This window comes from Poromitra crassiceps (assembly GCF_964638095.1).
Source record: "Poromitra crassiceps genome assembly, chromosome: 13".
Lineage (NCBI taxonomy): Eukaryota > Metazoa > Chordata > Actinopteri > Beryciformes > Melamphaidae > Poromitra > Poromitra crassiceps.
In genome coordinates, this window is record NC_139644.1 from 35,796,996 (window position 1) to 35,811,772 (window position 14,777).

Sequence of the window (14,777 nt, forward strand, 5' to 3'; positions counted from 1 at the left end):
AGACCAGGAAGGAGCACAGCCAGCCGGAGAGTGACTGAGGGTGAATGTGTGCGTCTGTGGGATTTGCTGGACAAGCTGCAGAGAGCAGGAACAGGAACACACCTGCCTTCTTATAGCACGGCTAAAAATACAGCTGATCAGCCACGCCCCCTTTGTGCACAGACACACCTGTACTGCTGATCAGCCACGCCCCCTTTGTGCACAGACACACCTGTACTGGGCGTGTTCGACTACCCGTTTGAACGCAACAGTCAAATTGTCTGTGGTTCAAATATGACAAAGGTCACAGAGATACACACACACACACACACACACACACACTTTTACAATGCACACATGTGACAAAAGAAAAAGTTGACATGTCAGAAAAGTGTACAGAGGACGGAGTTTGTTGGTGCCACACGGATTAGCCTGCCCAAGAGTTAACTGAACATTAACGTAGGGCTTGGCGACATGGTTGATATCAATATCATGATAATTATAAATGATTTTTCACAATATTTATATTTATCAGGATATGGGTTCATGTATGCAAAATGACGTTAAAGAATCAAATGAATGTGCATCTCGTTGAACCGAATGACAATGTTGTGTGTGATGTCAAACAAAACTGAAACATTAAAATCATATTGCTACCACGCCTCATTTTGAGTCAAGTTTGCTCGTCATCATCAATTTAGACCGCAGAAAGGGGTCACAAACAATATTACAATATTTTCATGTCACGATATGATTCCACTGAAAGACGATAAAATGATCATATTGAATTATTGCCCAGCCCTACATTAACACACATATAGTAAATGCGTACACTCTGTTCTCCTCCCCTCGACTCTTCCTCTATCTTCCCCCCTGCGTCCTGGTCCCTTTCCTCCCCCCCCCCCCCCCACATCTTCATTCATACCTCCCCTTTCCTCCTCCTCTGGATCTCTCTCTCTCTCTCTCTCTGTGTCTGTCTGTCTCTCTCTCTCTTCTCTCACGGTGCAGGCTGCAGCAGCCCTTATAAGGCAGCAGAAGCCCTTTGCAGAGCTTCTGATTGGGGGGCTGCAGAGTGGGGGTGTGCGTGTCGGTGCGTGTGTGTGTGTGTGTGTGTGTGTGTGTGAGGGGAGGTGGCTCTTACTGCAATCAAAACTTGCAGAACACAGGGCCAAGGGGAAATGAGAGAGAGACAGAGCGAGAGAGAGAGAGGTCTAAAATGACTGCATGCCTCTGCCTGTCTTGTGATAGAACACGGTTCACTGGGGAGTGGATGAGGAATGCAACAACAGATGTGGTGAGGACGGACGAGAGGTGAACTGCAGGGCGGGACAGCGCTCCTGATGGACGAGAGGTGTACTGCAGCACGGGATAGCACGTTAGTGCACAAATGCACCTCTCTGAATTGTCTCCACAGACGGTCGAGCCAAATCTTCCTATAGTCTTCCAATGGCCTACCTTCTAATCTACAGCCTGTGCTGCTATAAACGAACCATACACAGGCCAGGAACAAGCCTGTCCAAATAACCACACGTGAAAGACATTAGCATGTGTGTGTGTGTGTGTGTGTGTGTGCGTGTGTGTGTGTGTGTGTGTGTGTGTGTGCATGTGTGTGTGTCAGACAGAGCCGGGGGAAGAGAGAGAGAGACAGAGAGAGGAAGGAGAATCTGGGTCAAACATGATCCGAACCACATTTGAAATAGAGGGGGAAGTGTGCCCGGCCAATGAGGAAGCAGCGCGAGGGGAGTGGAAAGTGTGTCCTGGCCAATGGAGCGGCGCTATGAAAGGGGGGGGGGGGCTTAAGGAAGTGTGCCAGTTACATAATAATGAAAGCCCCTCCCCATCTCTTTAGACTGAACGGGGCTCCAGACCTTACTGTAGTGTACAACTGTCTTGGATCGTGTGTGAAAACACACACACACACACACACACACACACAGAGGAAAAAGACACTCAAGCCAGGCTATCTCGCGGCTATGTTCTCATGACAATATGTGGGCTGTGTGAGGGAGTTTCCACTGCACAGAGAGGGGAAACACAAAGCCAGTCACAAGGTTACACAACACATCCTGGTTCTCTTGAACACACTAAAGAGGAAGCAAGTCACAGCAGCCTCTGTGGCTCCTTGGCCCGCTGACAACATGAGTGCATGACTGCTGTTCACCGTCTCATTCTAAAGACAATTCTCTCAGAAATAATCCATTCAATAATACCATCATCACCATATTGGCCAGTGGCCCTAAACCTGCAGTTGTGACTGACAGAGAGCAGGTTAGAGAACGGGTTTGGGAAGGAGAGCGGCCACACGCCATGGAGTTATTCCAACACATCCAGAGCGGGAACTGACCAAACACACATCTGGAGAAGGTCTAACTCTGTGTGTGTGTGTGTGTGTGTGTGTGTGTGTGTGTGTGTGTGTGTGTGTGTGTGTGTGTAATGGGGTGCAGCTGTGCAATGATACTGCAGGGCGGCAGCTACAGGCCTCTGGCTCCACCTACAGGCTAATGGACAGAATTGCAGGAGGAGGCATCAACGGCTCCTCACACACAGCACTGACCTGCTGCGTCTACAGAACTGCAGCCGTGTGCTTTCCAACCCGAGCATGAAATGACACTGAACCACATCAACAGCTGGTGAGGGGACAACACAGACTAGACACTGTACCACATCACCAGCTGGTGAGGGGACAACACAGACTAGACACTGAACCGCATAAACAGCTGGTGAGGGGACAACACAGACTAGACACTGTACCACATCAACAGCTGGTGAGGGGACAACACAGACTAGACACTGTACCACATCACCAGCTGGTGAGGGGACAACACAGACTAGACACTGTACCACATCAACAGCTGGTGAGGGGACAACACAGACTAGACACTGTACCACATCAACAGCTGGTGAGGGGACAACACAGACTAGACACTGAACCACATAAACAGCTGGTGAGGGGACAACACAGACTAGACACTGAACCACATCAACAGCTGGTGAGGGGACAACACAGACTAGACACTGAACCACATAAACAGCTGGTGAGGGGACAACACAGACTAGACACTGAACCACATAAACAGCTGGTGAGGGGACAACACAGACTAGACACTGAACCACATAAACAGCTGGTGAGGGGACAACACAGACTAGACACTGTACCACATCAACAGCTGGTGAGGGGACAACACAGACTAGACACTGTACCACATCAACAGCTGGTGAGGGGACAACACAGACTAGACACTGAACCACATAAACAGCTGGTGAGGGGACAACACAGACTAGACACTGAACCACATCAACAGCTGGTGAGGGGACAACACAGACTAGACACTGTACCACATCACCAGCTGGTGAGGGGACAACACAGACTAGACACTGTACCACATCAACAGCTGGTGAGGGGACAACACAGACTAGACACTGTACCACATCAACAGCTGGTGAGGGGACAACACAGACTAGACACTGAACCACATAAACAGCTGGTGAGGGGACAACACAGACTAGACACTGTACCACATCAACAGCTGGTGAGGGGACAACACAGACTAGACACTGTACCACATCAACAGCTGGTGAGGGGACAACACAGACTAGCACTTGCACAAATAAACAAGAGGGGGAAAGTGAAAACCATATTTTCGGAAATACATCATTTTCAAGTCTATGAGTAGAAATGCCCAGGAGTCACTTCTTTAATCCATGTTAGGAGAAAGAAACCAATGCAACAAACTGGCTTCGCACATGAAGGAGATGAATCAATCAGGACAGATTAGGAGGACCAGGTCTCAGTAACTAGTGGAGCTTGGTGATGAGGAGGACCAGGTCTCAGTAACTAGTGGAGCTTGGTACTGAGGAGGACCAGGTCTCAGTAACTAGTAGAGCTTGGTACTGAGGAGGACCAGGTCTCAGTAACTAGTAGAGCTTGGTACTGAGGAGGACCAGGTCTCAGTAACTAGTGGAGCTTGGTACTGAGGAGGACCAGGTCTCAGTAACTAGTGGAGCTTGGTACTGAGGAGGACCAGGTCTCAGAAACTAGTGGAGCTTTGTACTGAGGAGGCCCAGGTCTCAGTAACTAGTGGAGCTTGGTACTGAGGAGGACCAGGTCTCAGGAACTAGTAGAGCTTGGTACTGAGGAGGCCCAGGTCTCAGTAACTAGTGGAGCTTGGTACTGAGGAGGCCCAGGTCTCAGTAACTAGTAGAGCTTGGTACTGAGGAGGCCCAGGTCTCAGTAACTAGTGGAGCTTGGTACTGAGGAGGCCCAGGTCTCAGTAACTAGTAGAGCTTGGTACTGAGGAGGCCCAGGTCTCAGTAACTAGTGGAGCTTGGTACTGAGGAGGCCCAGGTCTCAGTAACTAGTGGAGCTTGGTACTGAGGAGGCCCAGGTCTCAGTAACTAGTGGAGCTTGGTACTGAGGAGGCCCAGGTCTCAGTAACTAGTGGAGCTTGGTACTGAGGAGGACCAGGTCTCAGTAACTAGTAGAGCTTGGTACTGAGGAGGCCCAGGTCTCAGTAACTAGTGGAGCTTGGTACTGAGGAGGACCAGGTCTCAGTAACTAGTGAAGCTTGGTACTGAGGAGGACCAGGTCTCAGTAACTAGTGAAGCTTGGTACTGAGGAGGCCCAGGTCTCAGTAACTAGTGGAGCTTGGTACTGAGGAGGACCAGGTCTCAGTAACTAGTGGAGCTTGGTACTGAGGAGGCCCAGGTCTCAGTAACTAGTAGAGCTTGGTACTGAGGAGGACCAGGTCTCAGTAACTAGTAGAGCTTGGTACTGAGGAGGCCCAGGTCTCAGTAACTAGTAGAGCTTGGTACTGAGGAGGACCAGGTCTCAGTAACTAGTGGAGCTTGGTGAAAGTGTGTCATGGGCGGATGCAGTAGATGAGGTATATTTGCTCATCATAGCAAACTGGACTATTGGCCTTGGCGGAGGTCTGTGCTCTCATCTGCCATTCTAGTTGACAAATTAATGAGTTGCAAAAACCAACCCCACCACAAACAGAAAGTCCACATTCTACAAGGCATGAATATATCTTTCTTTAATATGAATGTATGCCTGTGCATGTCAGTGCATAATTACACACAAACAAGAAGACACATTAAGAAGCACAAATACACAATCACAGAAAAAGCATGCAGAGCAGTGGAAACACAGACAAAGACTTCTCTGTTCAAAACTAAGTCAATTATCCACTTTGCAAACAATCCCAGACTATTAGTCCCACGTTGCTAAGGGATACCAAGCTACCACGGCTGTGGTGCCCACAGGGAATGCACAGATATGCACAAACACACGCACAAACACAAACACACACACACGTTTGTTCTGGTGCAATGTTGATGGGAATTTGGAACACATATCTCTTTCGATCTCCCATTCCAAATTTAACGATGGGGGGGGGGGGGGGGGGGGGGGGTGTCTGTGCAAGAGCGAGACACAGAGAGAGAGAGAGACACAGAGAGAGAGAGAGACACAGAGAGAGACTGTGGTTGTAAATGTGGGACAGAGAGAGACAAAGAAAGAAGAGACCAGATTTGTGTGTGTGTGGTAAGAGTGAGCGGGCAAGAGAGAGAATGTAGGTATGTGTGTGGTACATTATATGTGTGTAGGTATGTGTGTGGTACATTATATGTGTGTAGGTATGTGTGTGGTACATAATGTGTGTGTAGGTATGTGTGTGGTATATAATGTGTGTGTAGGTATGTGTGTGGTACATTATATGTGTGTAGGTATGTGTGTGGTACATAATGTGTGTGTAGGTATGTGTGTGGTATATAATGTGTGTGTAGGTATGTGTGTGGTACATAATGTGTGTGTAGGTATGTGTGTGGTACATTATATGTGTGTAGGTATGTGTGTGGTACATAATGTGTGTGTAGGTATGTGTGTGGTATATAATGTGTGTGTAGGTATGTGTGTGGTATATAATGTGTGTGTAGGTATGTGTGTGGTACATTATATGTGTGTAGGTATGTGTGTGGTACATAATGTGTGTGTAGGTATGTGTGTGGTACATTATGTGTGTGTAGGTATGTGTGTGGTACATAATTTGTGTGTAGGTATGTGTGTAGTACATAATGTGTGTGTAGGTATGTGTGTGGTACATAATGTGTATGTAGGTATGTGTGTGGTACATAATGTGTGTGTGTGTGGTATATAATGTGTGTAGGTATGCGTATGGTACGGAATTTCTTCCAATTTGCCTCAAATGGTGATTTGGACTCAAGAATGAACTAATGGCGGAGGCATAAATCTGCGGTGCGGTCGTTCTAGTTGTATATGTAATGGTGGATAAAGAAAGCCCGGGCTTTTCAAAGTAAGACCATGTTTTTGTATATGTAATGGTGGGTCACATTATTTGTGAGCTCTCCTCTTGCCTTTTATCAAGGGCCAACTTCCTGCTCACAGTGTGTCTTGCCTCGGACAAACAGGATGTAGCTATGGTTTGTCAGAGGCGTCGCCTACCGCAGTGATTAGGCTGCATTGCCTGAATGGTTGCCTCAATGTCTCCGAGTGTATCTACTGTTTAAGCTGGGAGTACATTAATATAGAGAGGCAAAGTGACCACCTACTTCCTGCTTCAGCACCGTACCAGAAATTTTCATCCGCCATTATTTTCCCATCCACATTTCGTAAAATGCTTATAAACATAGTTTTACTGGTTCCAACCATACGGTACAGATATATTTAGAAACAGGAGAGAGCGCATAACATTTCACTGGGACCAAAACGTTAAAAAAATGCGGGTTTAAAGAAAATATTTTTTCGATGTTTTTTTTTTGTTTTGGTCCGAGTGAAATGTTCTATGGTCTCTCCCGATTATAGCGTTAGCTGAACCGTTTGGTTCGACGAAGTACAACTATTTTATAAGCATTTTACGAAATGTCTATGGGAAAATAAATGGCGGATGAAAATCTCTGGTACAGTGCTGAAGCAGGAAGTGACGTTCCACTTTGCCTCTATATCTACAGAGAGAAGAGGACTAACCTTGCGACAGCTTGGAGTACAGTAATATATCTACAAAGAGTAGAGGACTAACCTTGCGACAGCGGGGGTTGGGACAGCTAAACAAGGTCTTGTCTCGGTCCAAACAGGCTGGGAAGTCGCAGAATGGACACCTGTACAAGTCGGAGAGGAAAGGCTGGGTCAGTTGTATATCAGACAGAGAAGCCAGACAAGAGAATTCCACTCAAACAAAGAGCGATTAGGTGATGTCTTCTTCATCTGAATGTACAGGCTCCCTTTAAAGCATGCATTAAGGCTGATTGGGTTGCAATCACTTCAAGCATGTAAACACATTCATTCACAATGAATCCAATCACCCAAAACACATCTGTAAGTGATCAGACATGGATAAGGCCAATGTTAACAACAAAGTCAACATCAACATATCAACAGACAACAACTATGTGAAAGGGAAAAAATATATATTTGTATATCGTTCAACCCAGGAAGAACAGGTGATAGGATATTAACATACTGGTGAAATAGTGGATTGTTAAGATGTGTTGATGGGAACAAGCGAGACTACTTATTTACTGTCATTTCTAATGGATGTATTACAAAATGAAGTCATGTGTGCAACATTGAGGAAAATCCTATTTCAAATGTGTATACTGGAGACACTACTCCAGAGGTCCATGGCTCGCCGCGTTAACATTCGTGTGGGAAAGAAAAATGAGAATGGCATGGTTTGGTTTGGCGCGGCCAAAGGTGCCAGTGGAAAAGGCCTCTATTTTTAATGTTAGGTGTAAATGTAATCAAGCTAACACACCCTGAAACACACACACTTACTTCACTAGTTCATCGGCACAGGCAGAAGCGACCGCCTCCTCTGCCTGTCTCTCATAGTATTTGCACAGGATGTTCTCTGGCAGGACCTTCTCCAGCTCACACACTGGGTACGAGCATGGGCAGCCCCCCTCCATGCAGCTCAGCTTTGACTGGAACGCACGCACACACGCACGCACGCACGCACACACACACACACACACACACACACACACACACACACACACACACACACACACACACAGGGTACAAGTCAGAATCTCAACAAGAAAGGGAGAACGGCACCTTTTCAAATATGAAGCAGGCGAAGTGAACAGCAAGGAGAAAATAATGCCACCTGCAAACACTAATTTGCATTTGAATGAGAGAGAGAAAAAGATTGGTAAATCTGGCATTTTAATTACAATTCATCGATTAATTGCTCGTTAACATTCAGGAATTTGTGTACAATTTGCATCCCTAATAGTAATGGCAATACAAAGAAGAGAAAACATTAAAGCAAACTTATTTGTTGTGGGGTTCGAATTTATTTTAAGATTTGACTGGTTGCTTAAAACATTTGTATACATTTTATGAGCTGTATTGTAGCTAGGGATGTTCATCAATTATCGAAAATCGATAATCGATCGTTAAGGATTGGAATCGATCCTGTGGCATTTGGATCGATTTTTTCATTATTAAAAAAAAAAAAAAAAAAAAAAAAAAAAAAAAAAAAAAATTTGGACTAGGTTTGGGTGGAATTCGTTCCTCCTCGCCCCACTCCATTGCACAGCCGACTAACGTGAGGTGGAGCTTCATATAGTCTCTAGTTTTCTGGCTGGGCACGGGCCTTTGTGCCAACAAAACTGTTTTAAACATGAGAAATTCACACCGGCATGCGCCGGGGACAGCAGTGTTGGAGAGGAGACACATTGAAATAAAGAGTTCATTGAGGAGAACACGTTGTCTTTCGTATTTTCTGCCATAGGCATTCATTTTGTTAAAAAAAAAAAAAAAAAAAAAAAAAAAATTGAAAAAATTGAAAATTTTCTAAGTATTAATAAAATCGATAATCGATAATTGATCGTTAATTCTCACCGATTATCGATTTTGGAAAATTTTCAAAATGAACATCCCTAATTGTAGCCTATTATTATTTCATATTGTATTATTTATACCCTCTATTCTAATTAGGGCTGGGCGATATGGTAAACATCGGTATCACGATAATCATAAAATCAATTCTGATATAGATGTATATGACGATATCGCTCACATATGCAAAATCACGTTAAATAATCAAATTAATGTTCATCAGATTAATAGGAATAGGAAAGAATTTGGGCACCTCTGGTCTATGACAATAAACAATAGTGTTGAATTATTGTCCAGGCCTAATTCTAATCTTTTTTTTCTTTTAGTCTTATATTTGGCTCCTACAGGTGATGTGTGCTTGTTGGAGGAATGGCCATTAACAATATCACCACCCATTAACAATATCAGCACCTAAAGCTTAGTGAAAGGTGGGGAGCGTGTGTGTACCTGTCCGGAGCCAAACACTGCCTCCTGAGCGTATTTCACCAGGCACTCTTTACAGAACAGGTGACCGTCTGAACACTGGGTCATCTTCTCAAACGCAAACTCCCCGTAGCAGCAGCCGCACTCGATCAACTGGCCGTCCTGGAGAGACAAAGAGGCATAGTGGTTGTTAACCTTTTCAGCATTTTTCAAAAATCACAATCACAATTCTTTTAAATCAATGCGGCAACACAAATGTATCAATGGATGTTATCCCCCCCGCCTCTTGTCTGCTCTACTATTTTAACCGATCCATTTTAGGTTGCCTTTTGTGTAGCCATCATAAATATAAATTTAGCAGCAGCAGCCATGCCACTGAGCACCCACCCTGAACAAGCACAATAAGAGGTTCTGAATGTCTTCAGCATGCCAATAAACGAGTGATGGCCTGGTGCAAGCTATATTCAGTTCCATGGCATTGAGTGGCATGAGTGAATGATTAGCACATTAGCCAATTGAACCAGCAGGAGCAGGTACAAGTCACCGTGAAGGTAGTCTGACTGGGTTGAAGCAGCATGGTGGACTTAGCTCTCACATAGGGCTTTCACACCGGCAGGGCTCCGTGCCGGTTCCAGTTCCAGAACCCTAATCTGAACTGGCCGGCGCGTTCAGACCGAAAAAATAATTGGTTCGGAACCTGAAAAGTTGGTTCTCAGCGGAACCAAAAAATAGTTGGTTTTCCTTGGGAACCGTGACATCATCAGTGGGCGTGTCTCATTCTAGGCTGTGAAAATGAGCAGGAAGGAGAAGAAGGCAGTGACAACACAGAGAAAAATAATTTGCAGTGGTCTCCTGAGGAAACCAAATGTTTAGTGGCGATTTGGGCATCTACCGAATCTCAAGAAAAGCTAGAAAGCAGTACAAGAAAGAATAAGTCATATGCCGAACTTGCAGAAGAGATGGCCATGGCTGGGTTCACTCGAACGCCAGACCAAATAATTAATAAACTTAAAAAAATAAAAATAAACTGAAGAAGGACTACCGAATAATGTCCTCCCACTTTGGTTCCGCTTAAACTGGTGTGAACATGGGCTGGTTCGCCAGAAAGCACCAAGGTTCTGAGACTCCAGAACGGAGCCAGAGCCAGAACCAGAACCGTGTCTGTCTGAAAGCGCTATCATTGGTGCCGACCATTTCAGTCGGTGCCGGATGGAAATCCCATTCTGCTCCCTGCAAGCTCTGCAATTGGCTCCGACCCGCTCTGACTGCGGCTGCGACCATATTTGGATTTCCTTTCCACGCCCCCCCGTGTCGAATTTGTATGCCTCTGCTGCTGTACGTGTCGAATCTGTCGAGCTCAAATGCCTGCGCCGCTGCCTTTGAAACAATAACGGCAGCGCTATCCGCTAGCTCGTTGCTACACGCTGAAAACGATTGTGTGGATTATGCAATGAAGCCAGCCTGCACGGTACGTTCGGTGGATGGCTGTGATGGCCCTCTAGTCCACAGTGAAAGCCTTCCCAGGCGAGACTACCGTGAAGTAGGCTTGCCGCGATTTTAGGTGTTACCGGTGTTACACGGTGTTGGGGGATACACCGATTACATAACGTGCCCACCGGTAACACCTTTTGTTTTTATGGAGGAAGAATTGAAAGGAAAACTCCGCAGTTTCAGCGTGCGCCGGTGTAAATTACAAGCGCTCCCTCTCGGCTGCAGTGTGGCTCCGCTGTTATGGTTAGACCAGCAACTAACGTGAGTTAACGCTATACATCTTATGAACACAAATGATGCCCTCCTCATAAGAATTGAAAGGAAAACTCTGCAGTTTCAGCGTGCGCCGGTGTAAATTACAAGCGCTCCCTCTCGGCTGCAGTGTGGCTCCGCTGTTATGGTTAGACCAGCAACTAACGTTAACGCAACTAACGTTAACTAACGTTAACGCTATACATCTTATGAACACAAATGATGCGCTCCTCATACACATGTAGGTAAGACCCTTAGCGAAGCCTGCATGCGTGTGCATACTGTTGTCACTGCGGGCCATCTCTGGAAATGTGCCTTTTTTTCCACAGCGAAAAGTCGATGCTAACTTAGCATCAATTCTAACAGGAGGGAGGACTTACCAGCATTCAGTCATTGCCTGCTTACTGCTGCGTGCTGGTATTGTTAATCGCATGTCAGAAAAAGTCTCCAGGTGTGTCGCCAACGTTAGTTTCTTTTGAGAAAGATTGTCTCCACGGGCGTCTGAAAAGTTGTCTCGAGTCAGATGCAGCCAGTGTTGTATGACTGTGAGCGTCCATGCTAACGTTAGTACTTTAAACAGCAGCAGCGTGCGTCTTGTCTCTATGAACCTACAGAATGGACGGTTAAAGCATAGACTCTTGCTTACTTTAAAACTTGTATTATCAACATACATATAACGTAACGTTCGCTCTAGTCTAGCTGCTATGGATATCCGACTGGTGTCTCACTGTTATTGTTCCCGGGAACAACATGCACTAGTAGGAACTAACAATCCTATTGTTTACATTTCCCGGTGAAACCGGTTATACCGGTGAGGTCACGTGCTTATTATTCGGTGTGAAAATGTTCACACCGTGGCATCCCTACCGTGAAGGTAACATCAGTTTGGTCCAGTAATGTGGGATTCCTACCTTCTTATATTCATCCTCATTGACCTGCAGTGCCAGGAGGAAGTCCTCGTGCTGGAGAGAGAGAAAAATGTGGGAGACAGACAGACAGACAGAGAGAGCCAGAGAGAAAGGGTTCATCATAAACAGAGCAGGTCTGTTATCATGGACAACTGCTCCTTCATCTTTATAGTTGAGACAGAATTAGACAGAATAATTGATCAGAAAGGAGGATGTGCTTGTATGTTAAAAATACCATTACACAGACACTGAGGCACAAGCCATTACCCATTACTTAGTGTCCTCTAGTCTAGAGAGAGAGTGGCGTCAGCTGAGGACCAAAATGCGAGACTCATTAGCCAATGAACAGCCAGGAAGGGGTCTCGTGCTACTTTTGAATGGTAAAATAAAGCTGATAATGTACAATTTTTGATTCTTAAAAAAAAAAAAAAAAAAAAAAAATCAAAGTACAACACAAACTGTCCATTTTGCTGCAACTCGACGGTGCTGCTTAATCCAGGACCTTACTTCCTGGAACTCTTGAGAGTAAAAAAAAACGGGTCCATTGGAGTGAATGGCGATGTCACGACTCTTCTATATACACGGCTCTGCCATTACTATTTTCAGACGCAGTTCCATTCAATTGAAAATCTGCATTCCTAAACAGAACATTTGACAATTCTTTCATGTAAACAAGAACTGTCAAATTAAAATCTAGGTCTCCTGCAATCTCTGTGGCCTCCACAGGCAGTGTGAGGTGCAAACCCCTGTGGAGCCTCTCTGGAGGGCCGGCCGTGGCCACAATGGATTCAGTTCCCATTTGACAGTATGGGAGCTTTGGCATAGCAACTATAGAGCACCAACTATAGAGCACCGCAGGAATGAGTCTGGAACACCTGGATGTTGCACCTCCAGCTCATACGTGTAAAAGGCAATGGGATTTTTGTATGGTCATTTCAGTTAAATGCATGAGATAAGGTCTGTGGTTAACAAAAGTTGATAAAACTGCGAAGTTTGTGTTCAGCAAGATATGCGGCCTTCAAATGGAAGTTGTGAACTCGTGTTTACGAGAGCGGAGGTCATGTGCACGACATGCTTGGCATTCAGGTGGTCAAGTCGTGAACATGCACAGTTGACTAGAAGCCACTGAGGCTAACAATTGAGCTAACACTAGCTAGCCAGCGGCTAACTAGGTTAATGCAGTTAATGCAAAGGCATAATGGCAGAGGAAAAAAGATGAGACTGTTGAGAATATCAACATGTTCCTCAGGCATATTTTAACATGACTATTAAAAGCTCTATATGGCTAAAATGATAATATATTTACTTTTCATCCATGTCCATTGCCGCCGCGATTTTGTAAAAATGTCACAAGACAGGTCACAAGTCGTGAACTTCGGAGCTTCATGCATTTAACCGAAATTCCCATATAAAAATCCCATTGGATTTTCCCCCTAAGAACCAGGAAGCGCAGGGACTTCTGAGTAAGCCTACAAAGCCTACAAAAATACATCATCCCTGTGGTACTCAATATGGTGACATGAACATTAGTGAACCTCCCCTTTTGGAATTGGTACAAATCACCCACTGCAGTCAACTGAAATAGATCAACCATCAGATAAAAAGATCCTGTGTACTAGAGTGTGTGTGTGTGTGTGTGTGTGCGCACACACACACTCACACACACACACACACACACACACACACACACACGCGTTTGTACCTCTGCCCATTCCTTGGCTTTCTGCTGATAGAAGGCGTGTTCCTTCTGGACACAGGATGTCAGCGTACTGTAGGTCTTGCAGTAGCGACGGTCACTCTCTAAGAAATACATCTTCCTGTGAAACTTCACTGTGCCTGGAGGACGGAGAGGGAACACTCCTGAGTAAGCATCCAGTCACAAATGCACAGGAACAGGAAGCTTCACATGTCAGTGGTCTTCTATCATAATAAAAGCATCAAGTGGTGTGTCAAACTTCAATTCTGATGCATCGACAGTGGAACAAAGTGGGTCTTATCTATAAGGTTTCCTGAACCCCAGGGGGCCAATGACCTATTTTGAGGAAAGGTTTCTTAAAAGGCCCAATATGTAACCTTTTACCTTAACTCATTGAGTGCCAATGACGACTATCGTCGTCAATTCAAATAGTAACGTAGAGTGCCAATGACGGCTAAAGTCGTCAATTGCGTTTTTTGACGGTGGGACGTGGATCAAAGCCAGATGCATCTCCTGTAAAAATATGGGCGATGTCGAATGTGTATAAGCTATTTTACGGACCCATTAGGTGGCGACAGTGCCCTCCAGATTAGAGAAAGGTGAGGAAAAAACAGAGAAGAAGTCATGGGGAAACGGAAACCGCATCGGTATGCATGAAGCATAACGTTAGCTGTGCCTGTGAACAGCAGCCAATCTGCTGCCACAATTGAGCCCCTCCGTCTCCACTGCGATAGCCCCTCCACATGATTAGTTGCCGACACCAGCGTCTTTCTGAAAAGTTACATTATTCTCAGCTGGAAGCGCTGGGAGCCGGCGACAAAAACGGCGGAACGCTGTGAAAAAGCTGGGACTCGCCTGACACACGCAGCAGAGCGAGCAGAGCCACCAGAGACACTCCCACGGAGGAGGAGTTTGCAGTTGAGGGGGGTGGGGGTGCTGTTTTATTGAAGGAAATTACTGTTCAGATGTTTCAGGTCAGAAAATATTAGCTTCAGAGTCAGTGATTTGCTTGAAATGCTTCATTTCACAAAAGGCTCATTATCTCAGCTTCTAGATGGAAACGTCTGTTTTTGGTGAAATCAACCTATCTTCTCCGGCTGATAACTAAAGAACGGAAAATGATATCAATAAACTTTTTTTTGCTGATGATACAATAGAGTCTCAT

At 45.4% G+C, this 14,777-nt stretch overlaps 1 protein-coding gene across 2 annotated transcripts in view; it reads right to left on the minus strand.

Annotated features, from left to right (window-relative positions):
- Positions 1–14,777, minus strand: part of rnf216 (ring finger protein 216) — a 41,171-nt gene that overhangs the window by 16,732 nt on the left and 9,662 nt on the right. For both annotated transcript variants that reach the window (XM_083648573.1, XM_083648572.1), the window contains exons 9-13: positions 13,619–13,752; positions 11,920–11,970; positions 9,290–9,427; positions 7,772–7,920; positions 7,017–7,095 (exon numbers count right to left, since the gene is read on the minus strand). In XM_083648573.1, the coding sequence (XP_083504699.1) occupies positions 7,017–7,095; positions 7,772–7,920; positions 9,290–9,427; positions 11,920–11,970; positions 13,619–13,752 (551 nt within the window). The remainder of the gene's footprint in view (positions 1–7,016; positions 7,096–7,771; positions 7,921–9,289; positions 9,428–11,919; positions 11,971–13,618; positions 13,753–14,777) is intronic.